We start from the raw sequence: 15,354 nt of genomic DNA, 5'->3' as shown, positions 1-15,354 counted from the left end.
CCGGAGCCCAACCACCACGACCACCGTGCTGATCTAAGAAAGGCTCTCCAGCTGTGGGCTGGCTGCACAAACCTTCCCCAGGCCAGAGGCACCAGCCCTCACCGTATTTTCGGTCTCTCAAGCATCTCTTCACCATATTTATGTCTATACAGAAAATGGCTCCTTCCTCGGCTGTTGCTGGCGTTTTCTCCCTCTACCCCTTTGCCCAAGATCATTTTCTGCCCCTTCCGCTCATTCCTCCGTCCCTCCCTCTGTAACTCCCACACCAGGAATACCCTCCTCTCCACTCCTAACTGCTCGTGACAGCTGCCATCTTGGCCCAATCAGGAGTGATTGATCCAGCATCCTTCAGCGCCAAGCGCATTTGATCTATAAAGCTCTCCAGCTGGGTCTGTAATAACTCATATCCTTTGTGGGTTATACATCAAGCAACTCTTTCCCCATCAGTCACGTCTTTCCTGATAGAAAAGTTCTTCCATGAAGCCCTTCACGGCTAATCCACCATCTCATGCAGCACGTGATGGAAAAAAGTTATGAAAAGCGATGTTTTGTACTGCTTTGATGCAAACAAAGCTGATTTCCATGTCAATTTTGTTGAATAAAAACTTCTGGGGGCAGAGACTGTGAATTCTTCTAGGATTTAGACCATGATAAGAGCAGTCAACTCATAAATATTTATGCTTGAGGCTCACTAAATGAACCACTACTCACTACTTTGTTTCATTTTCATTAACTCTCTTGCTGTATTCACTGAGCTACATTCAGATCCTGCTATACAGACCAAACCGCTGCAATCACTGTCAGCGCAAGGCTGCTGCGTACTGCTTTGTCATCTGGGCTTCCAACTTTGATAGTAAGAAAATTAGGTCAGATATTCCTGTTTGTGTGGGATCAGTGTTTCAGTGTACCTGAGTAGAAGACATAAATACCTTTTTATCTCTGACATTTGGGTGTGTGTCCAGCTCTCCACCCTCCTTTAGGCTCACAACACAAGACAAATGACCGTGTTATATTTGCTATAGGCTGGTTGTGTTGTGTTGCCTAAATCACTTTTTTTTTGTGATACGTTTTGCAGAATCAGAATGTGCTGGTTTGCCTATGTTGCTCGCAAATGTGAAACTAAGTATCTCTTCAGAAATTAGATTTGCTGAGTATTTTGTTAGCTATATAACAATCTGTTTTCATGCACTACAGGCACTAAAATCAGGTCAGAACAAGACCATGCAGACCAGTATTCTGTCTCAGAGACAGCGGGCTGCAAAGGAAGAACACAAGGACAGGAAAGTCTGTAGAAATGCTTCTTCCTCATCTGCCAGTTTGGGACTCAGTGATTATTGAGCCAGAAGTGTTTGTATTTAATTGTTTTTCAAGGTTTCCTTTCATGATTTTGTCCCATCTCCCATTGATCTAATGTGAACTTTTAATCGCCACACCCTCCCATGCCAAGGAATATCTGTGGCTTAATTATATGTTGTATGAAGTACCATTTTCTCTTCTTTCTGTTTGTTTTCTTAAACCTGCCACATGCGAGTTTCATTTGGCAGCCCTAGCTCTCATAATGAAAGAAGTTTAACAATCATTCCATCATTCCCTATTTCCCTCCTCTGTGCCCTCATAATATTACACATCTCTCCTTTAGTCACTCACCTCTTTCCAGACTAGAGAGCTACTCTTCATGTCTCATATGGAAGTTGTTCCCTATCTTTGTTCATCCTTTTCCCTGGCCTATAAACTTTTTCCAATTTTACATTTCCTTTGGGAGATGAAGGACCAGAGCTGTGCATTGTATTCAAGAGGCAGGTGCACTGTCATTTTATAGAGGGTCATGGTGATGTGATTTGTCCTCTCTCCTTCTATAAAACACATTTTTATCCCCCACAACTGACAAGTTCTATGTGAAGGAAAGCTGTTTACTGCCATCCCTTGGCCATAGCTAGAATGATCCGGTGCAGAATCCTTAATGCAAAAATCCAGCCAAAATTCCCTGACTTAAGTCCATAAAGTAAATGTGAAGGTATCAAGGTACCACGTTAGTGAGAAGTCTACAGGGGATGAATTCAGGATTAATCCCTCCGCATAAATGAGATCTCACTGATATGAGAAAAACTAGTCAAATGATATAAAGACCAGTTCTTCCTAATGCTGGCAGTGTTAGGCATATCAGAAGGAAAAACCCTGAGGAGCAGGAAGTGCAGTTCTCTGATCCAAAGCCCATTAAATCATCTGAGTCTTTTCATTGATTTCTGAGACCTTTGGCACAGATCCAAAGTTCTACACTGATTTTAATCCAAAGACATAAAATAAAGTAATATGAGAGTAGTCTGAATGGAGGGACTTCGTATGTGAAGCCAAAGTTGCGGCAAACATGAAAAAGTTAACCAGAGTTCCTTCCGGCTGTTGTATTCTTTATTGTTATTCTTATAAAGCACTTTTTTCCAGATACTATCACTCATTATATATTTTACATATCATCAGTATTTAAGCACAACTAATTATTAATAAGGACTGAATACAAATTACCATGTACATGGAGTGTAACAGAGATAAGACGCCATGTAAATATTCTGAAAATCTCAGCTTCAAATGGCAAATTTACCATGGAGAATAATGTACATTCTGTCACAATCAAGCATGCTTTGCTATCTAAGGATGTTGTTCACATTCAGTGGGCATGCATATAACTTACAGGTTAAGAGGCGGTTAATTAAAGTCAGTGGTTTCTTTTATAGAGTGTGGGTTGGGGTTTTTTTAAAGAAAAAATTATCTATCATTGTTAGCTCAATTCAGATTATTAATAATATAAGCAAAGTCTTGAAGAAACAGCATTATTCACACATTAATGCGCTCCACAAGTATATAACTGCAGGATCCTCACCACATCCCAGTGAAACAGGTAGGCTTTCCTTTCTATGAGTGGGTCAAGGAACTCCCAGAAGTCAAGCAGTCTGTACAGAGTAAAACCTGAAGTAAGAGTGAGGACTTCTGGGACCGGTGTCCCCAGACCCTCATGCTCTTTTAACAGCAAAGAGATGGAGCTTTGTTCCACGGCTGTAGTCACCTTCAGGTTTGCTGCGTGCCTTCCCCCAGGTGGCCAGCTGAGGAGCAGAACTTGTCATAAGCACTTGTATAGCTGGACACCATGAGACACGTGGCGACTCTGGGCTGAGTAGAGATACGATAAATCGTGAGGGAAAAGGAGGGGGTTCAGCCCTGAACAGATGAACAATTTTCTGACTGATTTCTGGACAGGGGACAGAGAAAGAGGTGAAAATTTGGTGTCCTTCCTTTCATTTTAAAATTCCCCTGGCCTACACAAAGGTGCAATTTTGCAATACCTGCAGTCATGATGGAAGAGCAGCTGGGTTCATACTTCTTTTCCCCAACTCTCTCTGATGATGAATCATATTGCAGTAGCATGCTGTCACAGTTCAGTACCTACAGCCACAACCAAGCTGTCCCTGGCTGCAGACAAGGTGGCAGGACGAGACAGTGATCTGGGCCTTGCTTGGGCAAGTGCTGAAAAAATAAATCCTAAACTGGCTTGCTGTGAGAGAGAGGACAGAAAGGCTGCTGAAAGTCAGAGCTTTGCAGAAGATGCTAGGGAGCACTAGCAAGGAGAGTCTTCTGCTTTTTCATCATGCGTCATCTTTGGGAAGATGAGACCCTGTTGGAAAGTACTCCCTGGAGATGCCTTCATCAAATGTCTCCTGAGGTATTCAGCGATTTTACAGTAGATTCTCAGAGGAAATCAGAACAAAATATGCCTCCTGTCAGCCCAAGGCAGAAATGCACAGGAACCGTTTCATCTCATTGCAGTTGCCAATGCTTACAAGTGAAGGAGAAATGACTGCTCTTATTTTGGATATACTTTCTCTGACGGCATCTTTTTCTCCCCACAAAATGAAATCACCTTTTTATACAAACCAATTAAGCGGTCTTGGCCCAGCTTAAAAGCAATGAAGACAATTTCCATGCCAATAATAATATACAGGGAAAAAAACAAGAAAAACTTGGGATGTTCCAGTTGTGTATCGCCAAATCCAATAGTTGTCAAGGTGATAAAGCAGAAATAAAAGGCTTCCTGAAAATCTAACCTGGTTTCCCAGTTTGGAAGAATAGCAGCTGCACAGGAGATGTACACAAAGATAACTAGCACCATTAATACAATGGGCACATCTAATTTTTCTAACTGTTTCCCTATTCTGTCAAAATTCTCAATTACTCTGGACATTGTCTTTCCCCTGGCTAGTTCGGGACATGAACTCCATCTCTCAATGCTTTTATTTCTTGCTGGTTTTGTGTGTTCATTTTCTCTGGCAATTAACATTTCAAAAATTTCAGCATTGCGATATTTGGTTGGCTTCCTTTTAACACCTGGGTGACTTTTCAGCACTTCCATAATAGTCAAGGACTCATTGATGACTACTTTAGACTGTGTTCTTGATTTCAGTTCATCCCCTTTGTTACATGTGGATCCAGAACAGAGTTTAGAAGCTAGAATTTTTGACTGTAGTTTTCTGAATTCATTGTAAGACTTGGATAAGACAGTCGCAAGGATGTCTCCCATGTCTGTCAGGACCAAGAACATCAGAGGGATGCCAAATAAAGCATACAACATACAGAGATATTTTCCAGTCCGTGTCACAGGATAGGTATTACCATAACCTTGAACAAAAACAAAAAGAGGAAGAGAAGGGAAAGGGAGAGAGAGAGAACATTGTGATTTATTAGGTATTCACATCCTCTGAGCTTTTCATTGCTGTCAATTTTAAAGGTCAATTTTTAGTCCAGAGCATACTGTTCTTTTTGGCTTTGCTTTGAAGCTATTAAAATTTCTGAGTCTCAAATGCTAGTTACTAATGCAGGCATCCTACCTCTTCAAGCACTTGGAGGTTTAGAGTTTGCCAGTTCTGTCGAATTAACTCTTCCTACCTGATCAGCTGTTTGACTTAACTGCCTGACAAGAGGCCATATAGGGAGGAGAAACAAAAGGTTTGGGGCCAGCCCAAGACCGGTCGGGGTGCAGCCTGTGTCCTGCTGGAGACTGTTATCAGGAAGATTTCCTGACCTGGGAATTGGGGTTAAGAAGGATCCAAAAGGCAAGACAGCAAGAGAGGTCTCATGTCCATGGGTCCCTCCGCAGGGAAGTCGAGCTGAGGGCTGAGCTCAAAGAGACAACCGCTGATACTGGGGGAAGGTAATGGACTGTGCGTGAGGAGCTGGGGAATCATCTCCTGGCCAGCCCCCAGGACCTTACAGCATGACTGCATGATTTCTGGGCATGAAACTCCCGGAGCTCTGGGAAGATTCAGATCTGGATGATTGTCTGAATTTTGAACCTGGGACAGCACTATGGATCAGATTGGGACAATGAGATCCATATCTCAAACTTAATTTCTTTGCCAAAACTACTTGTGACGAATGGTAAGCTAATAACAGACTTTGATATTGTCCCTAGTTCATCAGCTCTAGCTCTAATGGCATATATTGTATTGACATTGTGTTTGTACTGACTTCATAGGTTTCAGAGTCTCTTAAATGTGCTCAGAAAAACAAAGGATCAAGTGAGGAAGCATATGTTTATCACATGAGGAAATGCATGTTCATTCTAGAGTGCTAAAGCTTACAAATATAAATTACAACAAATAGGGAAGTACTACCAGACGCATGGCCTTTATTATACATAAAATGGTAGCAGAAGATATACCCTTCTCCTAAATTCAATTTTAGTATTTGTATTTCCTTCCTCTAACATATTGGACATGAAACTTAAATTGTAAGTTAGTGCTTTTCCATTACAGTGGGAGAAAACATCAGCATTATATTAATTGTATTAAATTTTAACAACCATTTATCTTCTCATCCTCCAAAAAGACATAAAGCATTTCTTCTCTCCCTTCACAAACATTGTTCTTTTCTAGATGATCTCCCAGGCCAGGTACTTGGCCTGTAAGATTGTTAGCTCATATGCTGAGCTACGGTTTCCTTCATTTTCTTCGTCCATTCATGTTTGTTTTCACTAATGGCTGCCATGGCCTTTGGTCTGAATCCAACCTTGATCCCTCCTTTGCTGCGAGGCACTGAAAAACTATTTATTCTCTGTCACTCTGTTCCCCACTGGCTAACTGGGAATTTTAATCCTTACTGCCGAAGCAACTGGGGAAGATTAATTATTGCAGTTATTGTACAAAGTGATTTTCCTTTCTTTTTTTCTCAATTTCCATGCATTAAAAGTACCTAGTGCAGTTTCAAGGGTTAAAACTTATTTTGAGCTTAAATTTAGCTATCCAGAAATCTAGCCTAGCTGAGCCACTAGGCAACCTCCATGGGCAGTGAAGAGATAGCAGTTCAGACCACCAACCTTCAGACTAGATGCCTCGCTTCTCCTAGATAATTAAAGATAGCTAAGCTGACTCTAACCTGAAGTGACTTATCAGTTCCTAATACTGCAAATAACAAACCCACCACAATGGAAATAGCCACCTATTAGCAACAAATATTCCAGGCTTCCTACTGATCCCAAAACTTGCTCAAAACCTGGGGAAGCTGTGCTAATTCTCAGTGCTATGAAGGGCAAAAATAATGGCAGTTTAGAAATAAATATGTTGGGTCAGTGTGTATGGGGACATTTGTAAAGTCCCGTGTTAATGGAGATGGGTAAGTATACCCAGGCAAGAAGTTTTCAACAATATGGTTTCTCATCAGTTTGCTGAAGTCAAAGCTTTCTGATAAAATGTCCTCTTTCAAACATTCCCAGCTGATGGTTTTGTACCAGGAAATATTCACTGGGATGAGAATTCAGGTCTGCATCTCCAGTATGTGTCTCTGACGACCTAGATGACTTGTCTTCGAACTCAGGGGCTGCAAGAAGCTGAGTTGGAGCTGTCACCTAAGACATCAGAGTCTGAGGTTCAAGCCTCTGCTGTGACTTAGGCAGCATGCAAGGGTCTCCTATGTGCTCCAAGTGAGTACATTAACTCTCACGCTATTCCTTGTATAGGATAAGCTCTTTCTTAAGGTTCAGATTTTCTTTTGCATTAAGGTACATACCCTTGCTGGGATCTTGAGTATATCCTAATGCAGTGGAGAAATGTCTTTGCAATTTGATACAATGCTGTGGGACTATTTCCCATCCAGCTTTGATTCTGACAAATTTAGATAGTCAGTGTCTGTACTTGCCAGCATTTGAGAAAGATTAGCAAAGGAATACAAGCAGCTTTGGGAATGAGCATGAAGAGTTTTATTTAGCAATGCAGAGGGAGCCAAAACCAGAACAGAGGTTCCTATTTGATCTAGGTCCTCCTTTGAAATATGAAGTCAGAATGAAAGATTTCAGAGGTATGACTTAAACATTGCCATGTGCTGTTAACCCAGAGAAGTGTGAACAGCAACAGCACGGTTAATTATAGAGCCATAGATTTACAAATCTCGGTTAGACATAAATAACAGGGAAGCAATTGAAAAATGGTGTATGCATAATGAATTACCTCTTCCAGTGAAGAAAACGTTACCCAACATAACACACAATAGTGGGAAGGATCAGGTTTGACTGAAAAATGGAGCTTTCTTTTCACCTTAACAGTTTTGTGTATGTCATATATGAGTACATGTTATAGTATGTATGTAATGATGCAGCTAATCAGCCTGTACCATCACTAGTTACTAAATTCTGGCTTGCTTCTGTGACTCAGCTACATGTGTTTGCAGAACCCCTTGCAGACTCATCGTCAATACTCAGGAGAAAAATTCAAGGGGATTTGGGTTTTGGGTTGGTCTATTGGTTTTTTTTAAATTCCCTGGAAGAAATGCATTAGAGAAAGCAGCAATAACAATTGGTTCTGCAGGGGGTTACTTTACCTCTGAACTTACCCACAGTTGTGAATACTGTGCAGCAGAAAAAGAGAGACCCAAAGAAAGTCCATATATCTTTTGGATTGACAAACCAGTCTCGTTCAGCTGTGTTGAGCAGTGCATGGATTTTTTCCTTAAATATCTCCTCATTTTCTGTCATGTTATCTGTTTCAGTAACAACAGGAGATACGGTGAGTGTTTGCAGACCATCACTCAGGGAGCAGGCAGCCTGTTATTCCAGTGAAGTTTACTCCAGCTGAGGATTTGCTCGTACTCTTTTAAAAGATGAAAATATTCACCTCACCCTCCCCTTCCTCCCCCCCACCCCCCCCCCCAAAAAAATCAGGTGGGTCCAGTGGCTTTGTTGAGTAAAGAAACAAGCGACAAATAAACAAGCTATGCTCTAACAAACTCAAAATATGACACGAAAAAATAAGCATAAAGAAGCAGGGCATCTACTGGGATGCTTGCCCCAAACAGATCACACACACAGCTGATGCACAGCTACCTGGGTGAAAGTCCAAGCCCGTGTCTGAGCCCCGACACAGATCCAGGAGGATTTCTACCCCTTCTCCTCCCCTCTAACTCCTCTATCAGCACCACTGGGTCCGGGGCACAGCCCTGCATCTGCCTCCATCCGAGCATCCCAGTGCCAGAGGGCTGGCAGGAATGCTCAGAGCTGGGAAGAGGGAGCTGGAAGAGACTTTCTGGAACAGTAGATTCGGTTCCCAGCAATCAGAGGGAAATACCATGGGAATTTCAGCTGTTCTTTAAGGACCTCAGGTAAGTTGGACAAAAGGGAGAACACAGGCACCTCAGGAAAAGTCTTTTCAGGCAGGAGCACGGGGACCAGGGAAGCTTGCAGTCAAAATCACAGCTAAGGAAGACAAGCAAACAACAGCAGTCATTAGGTAAGCAGAGGGAAAATCCTGTTTGCAGGTTCAGCTGTTAGTGCTTTGAAGAAAGTCTTCAAAAGCCAAAAATCTCATTCAAAAAGCAAGAGAATGAGTAACTCCCTGTACAGTTAAGAAATTTTGAAATTCCAGTACATACCTGATAAATTTCTGGAGATGTACCACAGATTCTGCAGAAATTTTCTATATTCTTCACTTAAATTGACCTTCCGGTTACCTTCAATGTGGGAAAACATGAGAGCCCCAAGAAAAGCGTAGATCACAAGAGAGAGAATGAAGCAGGCATGAGGAAACACTGCCCAAAATATTTTTTTACATGCCCTTTTACCTCGCAGAGGCTGTGATGTTGATGCCATCCTAAGCTTGCTCTTTTTTTTTTTTTTTTTAAATGTTGTGGAGAAGACACAGCTTCTAGAAACAAGGATGAGGATGTAAAAGCTTTTGCATCCTAGAAAAGCTTCTCCTGCAACAACAAGGATTGTTCTGCCTCAGGCTTTCAGATCACATGTCTTTATAAGTGAAGATTGCACTATAGTCCCAATGGAAAAGGAGCACAACTAATCAAGCCTTGAAATATTTCTCAGTTGATGATATGCCACTCCATCCCTGAATTACTATTGATCAGCTAGTGCTGTAATGCACACAGATTCTGTGGGTTTCCATTGGCACCAACTCACGTTTAAAGTTTCTTGTTCTGAACTACGGTTTCCCATTGATATCATAGAAACATTTCCAACTCCCAGGAGGGAAAATGCACACTGTAAGGGATGGATTTCTTTAAAGATTTCTTCCAGAAATGAACAGGGAAATTTAAAATTAATCAAAAGAAGGGGTTGGCATTAATTATTGTCGCCTCTGGGCAGACTGTAGAACAATTAATTTCTCTTTCAGATGGCTTAAAGAATCTCTCTATATATACCATGTAATCTTTGTAGGGGGGCTCTTTTGAATTTCAAAGGATTTTTCTCAAAAAAGTCAATAAGGTTTTGCCCAGTTCTCACTTGATTAAAATCTTCCTATTAATTGAAATTCCCAGTGACCTTAGTAAGTACAAACTGCAGGATTCAGTTCAAGGTCAGTGATCTTTGCAAACTATATCCAACTTTAAAAATAAAACCTTTCTTTTCATCCATCACTCTAAAACTTAGACCAATGAGCAGTATCGCTGCTCTTTACAATGTTAGTAGTGGTAGTAAGGGGAGTTGGACTTTACAGAAAGAGGTGTTAAATATTTCATCTCTAGGAGTCTTTCATTAAAAATTGAAACAGCCTTGTGCAGCCAAGACCTACTGAGCTGTATACAAGCAACATGTCCATACTGCAAAGAAATCCTACATGTTTACAGTGATTTCTTTTAGGTCAAACTCAGCAAATTGCATCACAAGATATTATATGCTCATCAATATGGAAGACTCCAGTATAGAAAAGAGGCTTTCAGGGCTAAGACAAAAATAAGCCTGTGTGCTTGCTACTTTTCTGGTAATCTGCCTCGTTGACTCAGTCTTGCTTTTTGACAACACATTTGTAAATCCTCTTATTGCAGTCAATCTCTTTTTTTTTTTCCCCGTTGACCTGGAACACAGGGTAGAAAACTGCTAATGTTCATAATTAATCAAAAGCAACAGAACTCTCCTAGAGGTTGTACTTAGAGATAATGTACTTAGGTTTGGTGTCCTTACCAGAGGAGCAAAGGACACAGAGAAGTCAAAGGGGCAGCTGGAAAAGCGAAGTGGCTGTAGGCAGTGGGATGCTCCATGCTGGAGGCACAACGCTGGCTTCTCTTGGGGAGTTTTGTAGAGAGTGGGTACCAGTGTTATAGAAATTGATAGAGTTTACTTGGATTGCTAAAGAAGTCATGATGAAGTCCCTCTCCAAATGTTTTTAAGGGAATTAAACAGCTATGGCATAAGAGAGAAAGTCTTCACAAGAAGAAATCAATGGTTAATGGAGAAGAACAGAGGGCAGGAATAAAAAGCAGAGGGAGGTCACTGGTGGAGTTATGCATGGGTCTGTGCTGGAGCTCTGCTGTTCCACACATTCATAAATGACCTGGAAAGAGGGTAAACAGGGAGATGGCAATGTTTGCTGATGGCATGAAGTTGTTCAGAGCAGTGAGACCGAAGGCAGATTGGAATTGTCAGAGAACCTGAGGATGCCTAGGAAAGAAATGGCAGATAAAAGCAATGTAGATATGTGTAAAATGGGATAAACAATCTTAACTTCACATACAAAGTGGTGGGCTCTGGGCTGAATGTCACCACTCAGCAGCAAGGTCTGGGGGTACAACAGAACAGTACCACAAACACATCAGCCCAACAACTAATCGTGGTGAAGAGGTGAAGTATATGTTTGGAATGATGAGTTAAAAACAGAGACTAAAACATTGGACACCTATATACTACTGTACAAATGCATGGTTTGCACATACCTGGAAGAGTCAATGTGGTTCTGGTACCCTGCTCTCAGACAGCACATATTAAAACTGGGAAAATTTCAAACAGCAACAAGGATGACTGAAGGTACGGACAACTTTCAGACAAGGAATGACTGAGTAGTGCCTTTGGCCAGGGAGAAAAAACCAGTAACTGAGGGAGTATATAACAGCAGTCTTCAAATTCATGGGTGGTCTGGAGACAGCAGATGAGGGATCAACCGTTTGTAGCCTCTTCTGGGACCAGAATTGGGGACCATCAAATGAAGCAAGTAGAAACCTGCTTCAAAACAAATAAAACAGGATGGTTTCTCACATAGCTGGAAAACTCTTCACCAGAGGATGTTGCGTTTGCATACATTAAAGAAGAGGACGGAGATATTTAGAAGAACAGTCATTAATACTGACTACAAATCACAGAGGGTTCAATAACCCTCTGAAGTGAAAATAGTTTGCAGCTGGAACAGTGAATCCAGGCACTGGGCCAAATGGGCCCTGTGTCTGAGGCAGTATACTCACTTTTATGTTCTTCTAAAAAAGGTTTTCACTGCCCAGTATGGTAATTCTGACACAATCTGTCCTATGGATTTTTTCATCTGCATCTCAGATATAAACCTCTTTCCTCCAAAGTGCTTTAAAATCTTCTCAGGTTCCTCCTATACGTGGTAGGACTGCAAAGTATTTAGCAATTCCCAGGAGCTTCTCAGCCATTTGCAACATCAGGCTCTGAGCTTGTGACAATGAGAAAATTTAATAAAAATATATCCAGAAATTATTTTTACATTATTTGCTTAATCTAAACCATTTCCCACTATTGCTGTATTACATATTTGAACTCAGTTGCTTAAAAGCAAATTCCACTAACCACAAGTTATTCCAAATTGAGTTACTGGTACTTGTATTGAGAGAGATTTTTGCAATACGCATTTCCTATTCACGATAATGGACAGCAAACCTGCACTTTTCCTAACTTCCATTTCTTTGATTAAGACAAATGTGAGTGCTCTGAAGGTGCTGCTTGAAAGGAAAGTTTGTGACCACAGCTGCAAAGTTTAATTATTCCAGTACAAATATACGTGTGTTAGAATTCCTGCTTTATCTGATGTTCCTGGATTACAAAGGTTAAACCAAGAAGGTCATTGTTTGGGCAGTGAGATGTTTTTCAATAATCAGTAAAACTCTTCCTGCATCAAGCCATCTACATGTTGTCAAAGACCTGCTGTGTTTACCTCTCTTCTGTGAAACACCGTTGGATTCAGCATACTGCGCTGACAAATATTCAATAGCGTAACGCCTTCTGCTTTTTTGAACAAAACCAAAGTGACTTGAAGGAGGGCAAATGCCTTACAAAAAAAATGGCAATGGACTAAATTGTTTGCTTTTATTTGCAGCCGGCATTGATTCTGATGGGAATACTGTTTGATAAAGGACTAAGACCTCAGCCTGGCAGTACTTCATGACAATGAGAATTAAAAACGTTCAGTTCAAGATTGAATGTTAACAAGGATCACGGAGGATTTGATCTATTGCTCTAGCATATGCCTCCAGAAAGTATTTCCAGAATGCACTAATATACCTAAGCTCCCCAAGAAAATGAGTGTTTCTGTATAAAGGTGATATCAAGCCCAAGCAAAAAAACCCCACCCCAAAGCAACAAAACCAAGTAGCAGCAGTAGTTGTATTAAGAAAGCAATCTCAAGGCTGTGTAAAGATTAGATTTGATCCCCAGGCATAAAGACACCCCACTTGGTGAGCAAGGTTAGGGGGGTGTCGGTGAGGTTTCAGCAGTAGTGTCCGTGAGCACTTTCAAAGGACTCTTTCCACTTCCCACCCACCATGCTTACCCCTATCCCCTCCACCCCTCAGGCTCTTCAGAGCTGTGCCTGTGGGATTTCAGCCCACAGTGGGGCTCAGAAGCAGTGCTGGCCCAAGCCCAGCCCCAACACCGACACATGACATTTGTCCAGAGCGTATATATCCTGCCAGATGAGCGGTGTGTGCTTTTCCAGTACCCTGCAATTATTTTTCTCCTCCCGACCCCAACCATATTCCCCTGGACTGTGAGTTCCCAATACCTCCTGTTCTTCCCACTGTTCCCTTACACCTTACACTGCTGGGATGGAGAGAAATGCACTAATTGGCTGCATAGGGTCTATGGGATACCCCGGGGGAAGGTTTAGCTTCCTTTGTATCCATCCTTAAAAGTCTCAGCTTTCCCATGAGTCAAGTGCTTGAGCTTGTAACCTCTGGGAATATTTGAGAGCACTCAGGACTAGCATCCTGGCACTGCATATAATGCTAAGTGCATTCAAAGATGCCCAGGACTCTCACCCTGAATAGGAGCATTTCCTTTTTCATTCTTTGTTCACACCAAAGCCAAGCAAGTGGTCCCATCATTTCATTTACGAGAGGCAAACACTCTTCATATGCCCCAGGACCAGCCAAGGCTTGGGTATTAGCCTCTGCTCCTCCTCTTTTTTTAGCATGGATGAAGTCACACAGCCAGAAACCACCTTTGATGGGAGGCTTTTTCACCTGGTGACTAAACAGCAGGACCAGCCTCCGTTCATTCACAACCTAACCAGCCGCTTCTTTATCCCCTCTCCTCCAGCCCCAAACCATTGTCTGGGTAGACAGACTTCACTTGCCCCTCTTCTTTCACCCCTTCCCCAAAGCCGAGCAACCAGGAATAGTCTAGAAGGAGCAGAGCTGCGCCCTCAGGCATGCACCCGAAATGGGAGAAATATTACCCCTTCCTCCTTAGGGAGCTTGTAACCTCAGCGTCTTCTCTCTCCCAGAGGTTCATGTGCGATTGCACCCGGGAGCCAGGGGTGCAAGCATGCATGGAGGGTTTGGTTGCTGCAAAGCTTGGGCTAACACTGCCGCAGAGCTCTGTGGCAGGCGCTTCTCCCTCCTTCTGCTCATTCTCCCATCTGAACCATGTGCTAAGTGAGAATACATTTGGGACTGGGAGGGGAAGCTGCTCCTGGACAGACAACACTCCCCAGCCCCTTTCTAAAGGGCCACGGAGAAGCAAAATCAAATGCTGACAGATGCAGTGCAACAATTCTTAATCAGCGTGGGGAAGGCTTTGCAAACAAAGCCCGGCCACCTTCACCTCGCAGCGCTGTGTACATTGCTCATTTATTTGCGTGACTCGTTTGAATGATGTGATAACGCTTCAGGGTGTTATAACAAATGGAAAGGTTAATATCGCAATGAGTCACCAGTGTAAGACCCCGCTGCAAATGAGACACGGTGCAGGAGCCCTGGGTCTCCAGATAAGCAAAGGGGATTACTGAGGTTCAGCTACATGTCTTATGCCAAAGTCTTTACTGAGTTAATGTAGTGAACGTAATGCCAGTATAGTGGAGACCATCTCAGCCCAGTAGTTTCATTTTAAGGCAAACAAGCTCCCTGTGGAGAGATCGGAAAACTGCTTCTTTGGAATTTAATTAACATTAGAGCATGTGAGATTATATGCTGCATAAAAGCTAAGCATCATGATTCATGTCAACAGAGCGATTTTACACTATTTGAATTGGCAAAAAACCCCTTAGATTCAAGATGACAAGTCTACTTTGCTCTTTTAAAAAGATGATGTTTATTCTTTATTATTATTAATGTGGCACCATATATATATAAGTAGTTTAAAAGAGGGGAATCTAAAACCTTAAATACAGGAACAAGCTTTTAGTTGTAAATATCCACCAGCATGCATCTGAGACTGTCTCTGTGAGTGGCATAGGCCCTCTCAATTCTCAGCATGCAAAATACTAATGAAAAAACTATCTATTGATCTTATTTCCAATGTCATACACATGTTCAGTTAAACAGAACACAGATAAGCAATCACCCTCTGCAGGCTGTAGTATTGGCCAAATATTACTGATAACATTAAGGTCAAACCTGTATTTGGAACAGCTCCGAGGTCATTAAGGACTATTAATCGCCAAAGTACACTGCTTACAGTATTTTCTCAGCCATCCATGGCACTTTATAAACCACAGGCAGGAGTCTGTAGGATGCCGACAATCAGACACCTCTTTCTGCTTCCCATCACTGGCAATCGGACTGGACATGGATTAATGTCAGTGGCTCAGAGTTTCTTGAACATCAGGCTAAATTTTCCATCACTTATTTTCATCCCAATTGTCC

The 15,354-nt window shown here is 42.0% G+C and overlaps 1 protein-coding gene across 1 annotated transcript; it reads right to left on the bottom strand.

The window, feature by feature from the left end:
- Positions 1-2,394: 2,394 nt before the first annotated feature.
- Positions 2,395-9,121, bottom strand: KCNK18 (potassium two pore domain channel subfamily K member 18). The gene is made up of 3 exons (XM_052798471.1): positions 8,905-9,121; positions 7,870-8,016; positions 2,395-4,665 (listed from the first exon to the last, which is right to left on the bottom strand). Exons 1-3 carry the CDS (start codon positions 9,119-9,121, stop codon positions 3,854-3,856), a joined length of 1,176 nt encoding a protein of 391 aa, XP_052654431.1. The 3' UTR covers positions 2,395-3,853.
- Between the last annotated feature and the right edge of the window lie 6,233 nt (positions 9,122-15,354).

This window comes from Harpia harpyja, chromosome 10 (genome assembly GCF_026419915.1).
Source record: "Harpia harpyja isolate bHarHar1 chromosome 10, bHarHar1 primary haplotype, whole genome shotgun sequence".
NCBI classification, from domain to species: Eukaryota; Metazoa; Chordata; class Aves; order Accipitriformes; family Accipitridae; genus Harpia; species Harpia harpyja.
This window is presented reverse-complemented; position numbering and strand designations above follow the sequence as displayed.

Excerpts from the sequence above, each read along its gene's own strand:
- KCNK18 (XM_052798471.1), bottom strand. The coding sequence starts at position 9,121 with ATGGCATCAACATCACAGCCTCTGCGAGGTAAAAGGGCATGTAAAAAA. Across the intron at positions 8,017-8,904 it reads CATCTCCAGAAATTTATCAG|ATAACATGACAGAAAATGAG; the intron begins GTATGTACTGGA and ends TTACTGAAACAG. Across the intron at positions 4,666-7,869 it reads CACAGTATTCACAACTGTGG|GTTATGGTAATACCTATCCT; the intron begins GTAAGTTCAGAG and ends TTTTTGTTCAAG.